Source organism: Balaenoptera acutorostrata, chromosome 6 (genome assembly GCF_949987535.1).
Source record: "Balaenoptera acutorostrata chromosome 6, mBalAcu1.1, whole genome shotgun sequence".
NCBI lineage: Eukaryota > Metazoa > Chordata > Mammalia > Artiodactyla > Balaenopteridae > Balaenoptera > Balaenoptera acutorostrata.
Genome location: NC_080069.1, coordinates 49,068,870 through 49,082,486, shown reverse-complemented (window position 1 = coordinate 49,082,486; position 13,617 = coordinate 49,068,870). Strand labels below are relative to the sequence as shown.

The following is a 13,617-nucleotide window of genomic DNA, read 5'->3' as shown; positions in this document are numbered from 1 at the left end:
TATTCAGAGGAGCGGGGGAAGGGATGATTTTGGAAGCTCTCAGTTTTTTCAGCACAGGTTAATACCCAAACTTGAGAACCATAAAAAAAATCACATGGCCATCTTTTATTCAACAAACATTTGATGTCTTTATGTAAGAGGTGCCAAGTATACAAAACTGAGTAAGACACACTTCTTGTCTGGAGGGGAGGATGTATGAGTTAACCAAACAACACAGAACTGGGACTTCCCTGGTGGTCCAGCGGGTAAGACTCCACGCTCCCAGAGCAGGGGGCCCAGGTTCGATCCCTGGTCGGCGAACTATATCCCACACGCATGCCATAACCAAGAAGTCCGCATGCCGCAACAAAGATCCCGCGTGCTGCAACTAAGACCCAGCACAGTCAAAAAGAAATAAATAAATAAATATTTTTTTAAAAACCAACTAGAACTATGTGATACTACCAGAGTAGAGGTACAATGGTGCTCATGACCTAACCAGCCTCGGGGAATCCCAAAGACAAAAGCAATGGAAGTAGGAGGGGACACTGAACGAATGCTTGAGCTGCTACCTACCATTCTGTGAACTTCTCAAGTCTCCCCAGCACCTGAATTTGTCCTCCCCGTATCTCTACACCAGAAGAACTAAACCACCAAATAACTTCCCTGTCACTGAGACATGGCTTCATTATCTTCCCTTGATCATCCAACAAATAATTATTGAGCACCTACTATGTGCAGGGTGCTGTGAAAGGCACCTGGATCTGTCTGATCGAGGTCTGATGAGCCATTTATCCTGAGCTTCACATTCACAAAGGGTTTACAACATAGATTTTAAAAATGATATCCAAATGATATCATATATACAGTCACAGGAATACACTTCCAGGCTTGAACTTCAAAGCATATCACAGTTTTTATAATTCTGTTTCGGCAATTTTTAAAAAATACATACAAGTCCCCCTACTCCCATGCCACGTATCACCCATGGAAGTGGTCCAGGTGTCTCTGCATCTCTGTGAGCCCTGTGGGCAAGAATGAGCAGCGAACAAGCCAGTTGTTGGACATGCGCTCACGGAACTTAGTGTTTAGTGGGGAGACAGATATCAAGTAAGGACATACCAAACTGATAACTGTAGTTACCGCAGGGGAGGAGAGAGGCATGACAGGAGGCAGAGCTGGCAAGCAAAGCTTTCACTTTATCTGAAATGTTTAAATTTTTACCATATGGACACATATCCACGTATTACTTGTGTAGTCACTATAAATTTCTATGTCAGTTACGTCATTAAGAGAAGAACAACCAAGAAAGGGACTAGAGGACCAGGGGAGAGGGGACCCCAATATGGGAGGCAGTGGGAATAAGTGAAACAGCCAGTTATTAGAGCTTCAGGGTTGGTCTGGGCTAAATGAGCTGCACATGACTTTGTGGTGACCGCTGTCTGCATGCCATATGGAAAGCACTGACAGGTGTGGACACAAGGCTTCCCATCTCTGAGCTCCTTACTGGGCTCAATCATCTTCCGACCCCACAAACAGAATGACTGACTTTCATGCACTGAGTCACATGGATGATCAACATGTTACTCTCACCCTGGTTCAAAACTTGGCTTTTCACGGAGAGCTATCAATCTTAGCCATATGATGCCAAATGCCTGTGAGCTGAGTCACGGCTATCTTGTCTAGACTGAAATGTCTCATCTCCATTTTGTCAAACAAATTGTGTCTTGCCCATTACTGTTAACCATGTCATCCACATGTCAAATTCACACAGTTCCATTGACAACAGGGCAGCCCCTGCTAATCCGCTTTCCCCCTGAGGAAAGTCTGACCACATAGAAATGATTGAGAGAAATGAGAGCAGGTACCATGGAACAATGTTAGCATGTGAAAATACAGCCCACAGTTTCAGACTGGGCAGTTGTGACAGACAAATTCTGGAATAAAAACGATTCCTTACACTGCCATTCTTTTCACCTTTCTGATTATATTTTGAGATAGAGTCAGATGGCACGGCTTTTACAGAACAGAGGCATGACCAATACTGATCATGCAATAATGCTTCTGATCACAGCAATTATGTGTGAGAGCGCGTGTGTGTGCTATTCTGTCTTAGTGTGGCAGGTACCGTCTTCGGACTGTGCACAGTTGTTAGGGATGTGTGCACAAGTCAAACCAGCACAGAGAAACACAATCGAATGCCCCTCTGCATAAGGCGGACAGCTAGCAGAGGAAAAGCTTCCTGCAGAGGCCTTCATGTCTGAGTTCTGCTCTAAGAGCTCAATGGGAGCTGGCATGGTGGATACGGTTGCCAGATAAAATACAGGACGCCCCATTAAATTGGAATTTTAGATTAAAAAATTAATGATTTTTAGTATAGGTGCATTCCAAATACTGCATGGGTCTTCCATATGGTTGTTTGCTACATCAAGCAATTCTAATGGTGGAAGAGGGGACAGCAGGCCTGTCAATCATCTTTCCTTTTTTGTCATGAATATTGTACATGAGGAATGAGGTACACGCTATAGGGAGGACCTATGAATTACTCCTGTACCTAAAACACTCAGAACATACCTACTTCTTCAACCGCGGACTCCTTGAGATCATGGACTATACCTTATCCCTCCTTCTTCAAGACCTAGCCCAGGGATTGGCATGTGGTAGATGCTAAAAATACAGTTTTGAATAAATGAGGATACAATATGGAATGACAATAGAGGGAGGGAATATGGGGTGAGGGGGATAAGACGACAAAACTGTACATGGCAGAAAATACAGGGACCTTCAAGACGGTTGACAACAGCCAAATCTCCAGCCACTTCCATCAACCACGGGCAGAACCTCTTAGCACAGAAGGTCAACTGAACAATCTCTTAGCTTGGTTAGTACGTTTGAACTGTCTCAAGCACAAACTATGCTAAGCACCCTGGGTGGGTGGAGATGGGGGGCACACAAAATTGGGAGATCAACACTTACACAATTATTTACTTTACAAAGCCAGAATTAAGGAGGACAAAGCACTGTAGAAGCCCAAAGAGGAACAAGCAGTTCTAACTGTGACAATTCAAAAAGCTTTAGGTATAAGAAGTTAAGTGAGGTATGAAAGAAGGTCTGGCCCTCAGAAGAGATTTGCATTTTATAAACTCTGTGTGTGTACGTATGTGCAATAATAAATATATGTATTTTATGTATATATATACATAAACCTACATTTTTTATATGCAAAGTTGTAACAATACTACACTGAACTCCCACATAGTCTGTATTATTTTTATCAACTGAATTAGAACTGAATCTCAGAGAAAATTCACATCTCCTTTTTAAAGTACCCTAGAATGGAAATGTTTACATAAATAAAGTAGTATTGATCCTATTGCAGATGTATAATATCTTTTTTTCAATATATTTTGTTTGAAAAATAGTTTGCCTTATTAAATAAGAAATACTTGCTGCCTATAGAAAACTTAAAAAATCTAGGTAAATAAAAATACAAAACTAAAAATCACCCATTATTTTTCTAGTCAGAGATAATGACTCAATATTTGTAGCATATATACTTCTAGATTTCTTCTGTACATATATGCATATGTTTATATTTAACAAATCAGACTCTATATACTACCACGTAAGCTTGTTTTTAAGCTACAAAGTGTATCCATCCAAGTAACCAAATATATTCCCACAACATAATTTTTAATGCTTGCACAGACGTTTTCTACGGATGGTTTACTTAACCAAGTACCTACTGCTGAACATTTAAATTGTTTTCAGTTTTTTGCTGTGATGAACTTCCTGACAGCTAAGTCCTTAAAAGACATCCATCATTATTTCTTGGAGATAAACTCCTAGAGGGAGAATTGCTGAGTCAAAGATTATGTACATTTTTAAGGCTTTTGATACATAGCACCACCTTGCTCTCCAGGAAGTTTGTGTCAATTTATATTCCTGTGTAAAAGGGCCCATTTTCCTAATTATTTTTCTAAGTTAGTCATCCCACAAAATATCTCTGTGAAATCAGAATTTATACAGAGAGAGCACATAGAGTAACATTATGTAGTAGGTTTTCTTGTCATAGTAAACCAGTCCAAAAAGCCAGGATTTTAAGATGTCTCACTTGTCTACAATTAGCCTTTGGTGTAGCCAGCTAATTTAGACACAAACATTTTAAGCAATTTTGCAGTCCAAGTCTGCCATATTTATGGAACGGTGGTTGCTTACCATTCTAAAATGATTTTATTGAAAATTAATGAATTTCTTTTTTTAAGGTGGTAACTAAAGCTAGCCTTATTTAATGACATCCCATTTCACATTCCTGGAGAAAGAAATTTTCTTTGACCAAAACCAGAAGAAGGTTATCTGGTCAAACAGGGTGAAAACCATAAGTGGTGGACAGCCATTATTACCACAGTAATACTGATCCAGGTGTGAATTAGCTTGGCTAAAATGGGTGATCACCTACTCATATACCTCCTCAAAAACAAACAGGAACAAACGAAAAAAACTTTACAGCACGCAGAACCTCTAAACAAGAAGGAAAGACAGCTAAGTTAAAGTTTTAAAATACTGTCTAAACCATATCTAAAAGTTTAAAAAAAAAATGCATGATACTACAAGAGAGAAGTTAATGAGGCAGAAAAATATTCCCTGATATACAACCCTCTGGAGGACTTCTAAGAAAGAGATCAGATCATACAAAATGCTATGCGGGGGTGGTAAGCACTGGTTCAGGTTTAACTAAAGGAAAGGATAGTTGGAGAGTTTCAACATTTCCTAATGGCAACAGAAAATTAAGCTGGCCTAGTCTGTTCTGTGATAAGTGCCATGCTCAACGACCCACTCTGTTTTTCATCTTTTTTGAGGCCCAGAAAAATCAAATAAAAAGAGAAAATATCCAAACATAGAAGCTTAATTTAAGGACTTCCCTGGTAGCGCAGGGGATAAGAATCCGCCTGCCAATGCAGGGGACAGGGGTTCAAGCCCTGGTCCAGGAAGATCCCACATGCCACGGAGCAACTAAGCCCATGCGCCACAACTACTGAGCCTGTGCTCTAGAGCCCGCGAGCCACAACTACTGAGCCCACGTGCCACAACTACTGAAGCCCACGCGCCTAGAGTCCACGCCCCGCAACAAGAGAAGCCACCGCAAGGAGAAGCCCAGGCACTGCAACGAAGATCCAACGTGGCCAAAAATTAAAATTAATTAATTAATTATTTTTTAAAAAGCTTAATTTATCAAGATTGGAAACAACCTAACCTATTTTATGTTCTAGTGGTCTTGCAATCAAATAATCATAGTTATTTTGTCAACGTCTATGATTAACTCAATGAGAGAAGATGTTCGGCTACAGGGTCAGGTACAAATATTTCCTTGGAGGATTGCTCTCTCTTATGTAATAGTGTTAGGTGAGCAAGTGTATAGAGTCCCAGTTTTCAGTGCTTTCTGAAACAGTCTGCATCAGCCTTGTTCTGATGATTCTATAGTACTGGGATGGACCATCCGGGCACCTAAGATAACACAATGGTAATGCTTTGCTCACTTCTCTGAAAAAAAAAAAAAAAAAAACCAAGATTGCATTCCCAAAGTCAATGTAGTCAGCCAAAGTCAAAAAAGCCTCAGAGGCAAAGGGGCCGAAACCGTGAGTACCATAAAATGACGAATGAGAAAACTCCTCCCCACTGAAGACACCCAGGTGTATAAAAGGCACACGAAGTAATACTTAAGACCTAAAACCTCACTCACTGTCAACCTTGAGTCTTGTGGGTTTTTCAGCTAAGGGGGCGAGGAAAAAAAATGAGCGCCGAGCCTGATGTGATTCGAAAGTGCACGTGGCCAGTGTGCCTCGTGGGTCTGTTCGTCACCGGCATCCTCTCTCTGGACTGTAGCTTGCTGGATGTTCACCTGAGGAGAGTCACCTGGCAAAACCTGAGCCTTCTGAGCAGGATGAGCAAGTCGTTTCCTATAGAGTGTCTAAGGGAAAGCAAAGCTTTTGAGTTGCCCCAAGAGATCCTCTCACACACCCAGCCTCTGACGAGGGACATCAAGGAGGCCTTCTATGAAATGTCCAGACAGGCCTTCCACATCTTCATTCAAGACACCTTCAGATCCACTTGGGAGGAGAAACACCTGAGACAAGTCCAAATCGGACTTGATCAACAGCTGCAATACCTGGAACAATGCTTGGAAGAAGAGGAGGAGGAAAACGAAGACATGAGAGAGATGGCAGAGGATGAGTGGACACAGTCAGGAGCTCCGGTCCCCCAGCTGAGCAATCTAGAGCTGAGGAGATATTTCAACAGGATAGACAGGTTCCTCAAAGATAAGAAATACAGTCACTGTGCCTGGGAGATCGTCCGAGTGGAAATCAGAAGATGCTTCTACTTCTTTCATAAATTCACAGCACTACTCAGGAGGAAATGAGGTATATTCTTAGAATTCAAATTCCATTTCTCTCCAAAATCTCCTTTTCCCTCTCTTCCTCCTTCACCTTCTGTTTAAGGATTACTGTGCTACGCCAAGGCTCCCCTCGGTTGGATTGGTGGTGGTTTAGGTAATGTTCACCGTTTCTGAAGTTTGGCAGCCTCATGCACCTGTCTAAAGAAAAGTGATGCCAACCACCTCCTGGGTGACCAAGAGTCTTGTTAGGAAGTCCTGAAGACAGTTTTAAAGGAGGATTCCCCCTCCACCTTCTACTTTCTGTTCCTCTTTCCTTTCGCTCTTTCCTACGTGCTTTGCTCTATCTCTCACCTTTGAACTCCACCAAAACAATGGCTAGAGGACACGGATCAGAGAATATTGCAAAATGTTACACCTCAATGACTTAATCCTCTTGTTGCCAAGGTTGTTTATTCTAGGAAAGTTCAGCATGTTTAAAAGAGCTTATACACGCTCCCATAGAGTTAAAACCCTTCCTGTCTCCCTACTGTAAAAAAAAAAAAATGAAATTTCTGGCCCATTTGCTTCTCAACTTGGTTTGGTTAAAATGATACAAAGTTTGTGGCTTGGTATTTTATTATTTTAAGAGAGTGAAGATCCATGGTGATATTGGATGGTTGAATTAGATGCCTATGATTTAATGCAGAGAGCATTGTTCATTCCTAATGCATACTGTGTGATTTTTACATCTAAAGGCATGGAAAATGCTGCAGAAAAGTTTAATATCTGCCTTTCATTGTTTTTTGTTTGTTTGTTCTGTGCCTGAAATGAAATGCCTACAGTCAGACTATGGAAGAATTTCAGACTGGATTTTCCCAATTAGAAAGCCACTTTCGGGCTTCCCTGGTGGCGCAGTGGTTGAGAATCTGCCTGCTAATGCAGGGGACACGGGTTCGAGCCCTGGTCTGGGAAGATCCCGCATGCCACGGAGCAGCTGGGCCCGTGAGCCACAATTGCTGAGCCTGCGCGTCTGGAGCCTGTGCCCCGCAACGGGAGGGGCCGCGATAGAGAAAGGCCCACGCACCGCGATGAAGAGTGGCCCCCGCTTGCCGCAACTGGAGAAAGCCCTCGCACGAACCGAAGACCCAACACAGTCAAAAATAAATAAATAAATAAATTAAAAAAGAAAGCCACTTTCTATTTGTTAAATAAATTTAATAATACATGATACTTTAATAGACTTTATCTTTTTGAAAGTTATTTTGTACCTAGATTACCCAGATTATTTACTTCAATTTTCTTGTGTGGTCCTTCATCTGTATTAATTCATCTTCTAGCTGAAATGAATCTTCTCTTCCTCTCTCTCCCCGACCCCATTTCAGAACCATCTACCTTCAAGCAAGAATTCACAGAGATTGCGGCTACCCAAATGCATCAAAGAGGGTGAAATGTACCCGGTTCAGCTCTTGGAAGGCTTCTCCTGCTATTACTTTAACAGCACGCTGCTAAACTGTTTAGATTCAAGATTCATCCAAGTACAGGGCTCCAACAATGTAGTCAAACTGAGAAAGTCTTATGATAAAATTGAGGCAAATTCAGTCCAAAAGTTAGAAGAAATGTTTAACAGCACAAGAACTAGTTGTGGATCATGGTATACGGGTTATCAGTGGAAGGATCAGACAATAAAATGAGTTAGTATAATCCATTTAGAAAAAACTCATCAGTAGTAGTTCTAAATTTTAAAAAAGCATTACAAGCTATAAAGGAGTTAGGGCATGCAAGCTACTGAGCAGAAAGTACACACTTAATATTTTCCATGAATTTCTCTAATAATGCCTTTGCATGGTCTCCCCTGTAACTCTACTGGGACCGTGTCAGTGACTTCAGCAAGTGATGGTTGCAGTCTTGCTAAATGTTTGCAATGCAAGAAGGAAGAGAATTGACGCTTCAAGTCAATAAAGATTGTCTGATCGTACTGGCAGGGGCAGAAGTCAGAACAGGATGTTTTTATTAAGAGCACCACTAGTCAGAAAAAGGAGAACACTCTCACTGAAAAATAGGTAAGGACACAAACTGGCACCATCACAAAGAAATACTAACAGGCAATGTGAAAAAATGTTTAATCTCATTTATGATTAAAGAAATTCAAAAGAAGACAATAAGATACTCCCCTGCCACCAGTCTGCCAGAGATAAAAAAGAGTGATAATATAGACTATCAGTGGGGTATAGGGAAAAAAAAACTCCTATGTATTGATGGGGAGAGGCTAAACTGGCACAAGTTTCCTACGGGACAATATGGCATCTTAAATATCCTTAAAAAGTACATTAACTCCCTAGACCTGGCTATCCTATCTCCAGAAATTTATTCCAAGGAAATACCTGGATAAGACTGTTTAATGGAGCCTTGTTTATAATATCCCTCCTTCCTCTGTTTTAATTTTCACCTCTCTGTATTTTCTGTTTTTTTCTACAACGCTGGGAAGGGTTTTCTTTTAATTCTAAAATTAAAGAAACTGTACAAGCTTATCTTTCACTGCAATTACCCTGTTTTCCTTACTGGAGTAGACTGGGACAGACACTGCCCTTTCACTTCGTTAATGATGCCTTTAGACACTTCTTGAGCAACTCAGGTCCTTCTTGTTTTTCTCCTGCTGCTGCTGCTGCTGCTAATTTCAAAGGAATCCTTCCTTGGGGATCATTTTCGTAATGAAATCTTTGTAAAGTGCCTTCCGGTGCTTCAAAGGTTTTGCTTGCTTTCTTTTGTTGGTCCCACTGGTAATATTCAGAAATCACTGGAGAAAGTGCTCTATGTGTCCACTCTCCTGACTTAGTCTCCTTTGTTCTTCTTTATTAAATGGAAGCTCAAAAGTTCTAAGTCCAGTAAAGGGAAAACTTCTGGAACTGGGCAGAGGCCAGTGCACAGTTTCTACTTAAAATGCTTGAGTGGGTACATCGGTCACGAATGTTCAGATGGAAGCTTCCTCCCTCCCCTGTCTTGGGGCAGGGATCAAATGGTGGAGGATAAAAAAAAGAGTGTAGTTGAGTCTCCTTGGAAGGGGACTGATTGGGTGTCAGTCAGACAGAAAAAGCTGACAACCCCAGTATATGTAAGACTCTGCGCAGGTATAGATTCCAACAGGTGTACAGACACAGTCTCCTCTCAGTCTAAGCGACTCTAGGGGCACCAGCTGGGGGCCCTGCCCTCTCAGAGTGGCTACTGTGCTTCGGCCCTAGTTCTTCCCCCGCCCCCTCCCGCCCCCCCCGCCCCTCCCCCCGCCCCCGAGGTATAGTTGATTTACAATATTATATTAGTTTCAGGTGTTAAGTCCTAGTTCTTTAATAATCCACAGTCACTAAGAATAAGCACCATGTGTAAGCAAACAACTTGATAGGAAAGGCAGAGAAACAGGGCCACTATAATCCCACAGGCGCACTCACAGGGGAGCTCTGTCCCCAGACACCGATTCACAGGGCCTGGGTATCGTGAACTCGGCCCTGGCAGCGTCTGCGCTGGGCCCTCCGGGTCCGTTTTTCCTAAATGCCGAGAGGGGACCGGGACTTTACACTTGGAGCCCTATGCGAAGACAGAACTCCAGGTTCATTCTGGAGGGAGCCACTTCACTCCTGTTTCTAGAAAAAGTCTCGAGGCTTCCTAGGTTATTTGCATATCTCCATTCTCTTTAAGGCGACTCGCCTGCCCTTCGACCCTTGGAAACTCGCAGACCTCAGAACCTTAGAGCTGTCTGCCTACCAGACGTGCCCTGATCCCGTCCCGCCGCCTGGCAGCGGGCCGGCCACACGCCTTTAGGCGGAGATCGGAATCCACTGGAACCCACCAAAGGACACCCCGGATTGGGGCGGAACCTCGCTTCCACTCTCTGCCGAAGGAGGCACCCATCTCGACCTGCGCTTTTCGGCGCGCTGGGGATAAGACCTGAGAAATGCGCCCGGGGCCACAGGCACCCGAGGAGGCGGGGAAGGAACAACTTTCCCTCCGCCCTCTAACCGCAAGGCCCGGGTGGGGCGGCCCCGCTGGGGTCGGGCTCCTCTCCTTCCCCAGGCGGGCTCCCGGGAGCGAGCTGGCCGGGTAGCTGGTGTGGAGGCCGGGGAAGGAGGACCCGAGGGGCTTCCTTGTCTCCCGAGCCCCGCCAGATGTGAGAGAGGCAAACAATAGGGGAAACGCGGAGAAACAAAAGGCTATTCGCCACGATCTCAATCGGCTCTGTCGCGTGGTCCCTGCGGGGAGGACGTCTGGGAGGGGGTCAGGAAGGTGGGTGAAGGGGGATCTTGAGGAGTTTGGGGTCTCTGGTACTTACTTGCCAGGCGCCGGGAGTCGGCCCTTTACCCTTCCAGAGGGGTCCAAAGGCAGGGAGGGGGCAATTAAAGGAAAGTTGAAGGGTTTCCACCTTCTTCCTCAGTGCAGGGAAAGGGCGGGGCTGGGATTCCAGATATTTGACAGTTGTTGGCCCAGGGGTTCGGCAGGATTTGTACGTCCTTTTCACACCCTCTCCCTCCAAGAAGCATCCACAGTCCCCGGGGCGACCTCGCCGACGGAGCGGAGTTCCCCTTCGCAGCCCCGAGCCGAGCCTCTTCCTTCAATATCAAGACGCCCTAAACGTGGTCCCCCTGCCCAGGCGCACTTTTGTAAAAGTTTGTCTTCCCGCCACCCACTGCCCAGCACGGACCCTGCAGTCATCGGCAACCCGGGATGGATTCGGGGACACACTTGTACCCCAAAGGAAGATCGATATTTTCGACAGACCTTTTAAAATCAAGGCCCCGGAGCCCGGGTTGGACTCTCGTTCACACCCGGGAAGGGCGCGGGAGGAGCCGGCCAGAAGCCAAGACGCGGGCAGGGGTCTGACGCGGATTCCAGCCCCGGAAGCCAGCGAAGGGCGGGCGGGGAAACGGGGCCCGCCGCCTCCCGCCCTCCTGTTGCACCCGCCCCCAGGTGCGCCCCGCACCTCTACCCTCCTGAGCGCGACCCGGCGCGAGCGGCCGCGGGCTGCGCCACCTCCCCCCGCTTGACGCGAGCTCTCACTCACCGTGGGGTTTCTACCTTCAGCCCCGGGGCCCTGTCGGCTCCCCGCGCCGGGGCAGCTGCAGGCGGCGCGAGAGGAAGAGGATGAGCTCGGGGCAGGAGGGGCGACGCTCGCGGATCCAGCGAGGGGCTCCCGGGCCAGCGCGCGCGGTCTCAACGAGCGCGCGGGCGAGCGAGCGCGGGACTCCAGCTGCAGACGCCGCCGCTCCAAAGCGGCCCCCACCGGCACCCGGCGCGCGGCTACCACGCGGAGGCGCGTGCGGAGACCCCCTGGCGGCCGCCCGCGGAATGGCAGCTCCGTCGGAAAGGAACGTCAGGTCACCTTTGGGTCATCTTCCCTCCGTAAAGAGCTGGGGAATGGACAGTCTGAGCAGGGCTCCCAGCCTTGCGGAAAAGACATTGACCCTGTGGCCAGGGCGGGGAATTGGATATCAGATCAGAAAGGATGCGTTCTGGGTCCACCATGGCCACATCCAAGGCACCTAGAGAGGGGGAAATTGCTCACCTTCTCCAGGATTTTCTGACTTGTTGAAAAATGCTGTGGACTGCCCGACTGAGGAGAGCATTAATCATTGGAAAATACTTTGAGATTCTAGCAAATTTGCTAGAGCAAGCTGGGAGTAATGGAAAGAGCATGGACTTTGAAGCCCAACCCACAGCCTGCCACTTTCTATTTGTGTGATCTTGGTCTATGACCTCTACCTTGTAGTATCTACCTTGCAGGGTGGTAGTAAAGGGTAAAGTAAACATAGAAAGTATTCCTAGTTCATAGTAGTAGTCATTAAATATAAGCTTCCTGAGGAAAAGAATGAGTCTTCCACATCTTTTAATTCCCCGTACGATAGCATCTTAGTGCACATTGATTGAGAAGTACCAAATGACTAGGTATTGCATTTTACAGTTCTTACTACACACTTTAAAGAAGTATGGAAATATATTGAGTAGAAACTAGAATACACAGAGAAAACATCCCTCCCCCAAAAGTTGTTTCCACAACTACCAAGTGAGACCCTCTAAAACCACACTCATCCTTTGCAATATCAAGTCAATTCTGATATTATAAGAAATATTTAATAAATAGTCATGGTCTAATGATATCAACCCTGGATTAAATGATTTAATTCTGTGTCATTTGGCAATGCAAAGATAATGAATATTGTGAATATAAAACTCAAACAAGAGAAGAAAAAATGGTCAGATACAAAAACCCAGCCACTAAGCAATGTTTCTGTTCATTGTTGAGTCATGCAGTCTCGTTTCCAAATTGTCTCAAACCCCATTCACTGCTTTCGAGTTCCTTTTGTCCTTGGGCCCCATGGCAATCAGACAGCTCTTCATCATCCATAACAATTAGGGTAGAAGTGTCTCTTAATTACTCTAGTTTACCTTTAATAGTCCTTCTCTCTTACTCACTTGTCCCTAATTGGGAAGAGGCTGTTTCCTGCCCAAGAATTCTCATTAAGTGGTCTTTTCTGTTCTGTCAAGAAGAGAGGAAAAATAAGGCTTCCTGTCTCAGAAATTAAAGTAGAACATTGAGATCCAACTTCTGCCCTCGAAGATAGGGTTCAAGCTCCAGCGCGCAGATGAGCAGGGCATGTGCAGGGCAAAGAAGGCATTGGATTCTAATCAATAAGCATTAATGGAAGGGTCTCCGCCTCTCTCTTTGGGTTTCAGCCTTGCCTGTAGGGAAAAGAGAACTTTCATCCCACTTCATCCCCTTAGTGGCCCCTTCACTGGGGAGAAATGGTGAACCTGGTGGTTGGGAGGGAGCCTTCATTATTTCCTTGATAACTTTCACCAGTGAGTGGGGTCAATCTAATGAATCACATCCTATCTCTCACCCACCCTTGATCTGGCTTCCCTGCCTGTGACCTGGTGGCTGGAAGAAGATGGCTCAACCTTCAGAATCTGCTCTGAAGGGCCAGCATTTTAAATTCAAGCCTTCTTTGGTCCTGTTTCTTAGTCTATTCAGGCTACTGAAACAAAATGCCATAGGCTGGGTGGCTTATAAATAGAAATTACTTCTCACAGTTCTGGAGGCTAGGAAGTCCAAGATCAGGGCACTGGCAGATTCAATGTTTGATGATGGGCTGTTTCCTCATAGACATCTTTTCTCTGTGTCTTCACATGGCAGAAAGGGACAAGGAAGTTTTCCCAGGCCTCTTTTATAAGGGCACTAATCCCATTCATAAAGGCTCTGCCCTTGTGACCTAATCACCTCA

The 13,617-nt window shown here is 45.1% G+C and overlaps 2 protein-coding genes across 5 annotated transcripts in view; one reads left to right on the top strand and one right to left on the bottom strand.

Moving 5' to 3' along the window:
- The window catches only part of MOB3B (MOB kinase activator 3B), a 239,842-nt gene extending 228,199 nt beyond the window's left edge, over positions 1–11,643 (bottom strand). For 2 of the 4 annotated variants that reach the window (XM_057548768.1, XM_057548767.1), the window contains exon 1: positions 11,400–11,641. The gene's annotated coding sequence lies outside the window, so the exon portion shown is untranslated. Of the gene's footprint in view, positions 1–10,670; positions 10,761–11,399 lie in introns of those variants that run through there. The other 2 variants (XM_057548769.1, XM_007176841.3) reach the window with 2 other exon arrangements.
- On the top strand, positions 5,771–6,397 carry IFNK (interferon kappa). Its single transcript, XM_007176840.1, has one exon. The coding sequence runs from the start codon at positions 5,771–5,773 to the stop codon at positions 6,395–6,397; it is 627 nt and encodes a 208-aa protein (XP_007176902.1).
- Positions 11,644–13,617: the final 1,974 nt, after the last annotated feature.

What these genes read in the sequence shown, in the direction of transcription:
- IFNK (XM_007176840.1), top strand. Translation starts at nt 5,771, where the DNA reads ATGAGCGCCGAGCCTGATGTGATTCGAAAGTGCACGTGGCCAGTGTGC.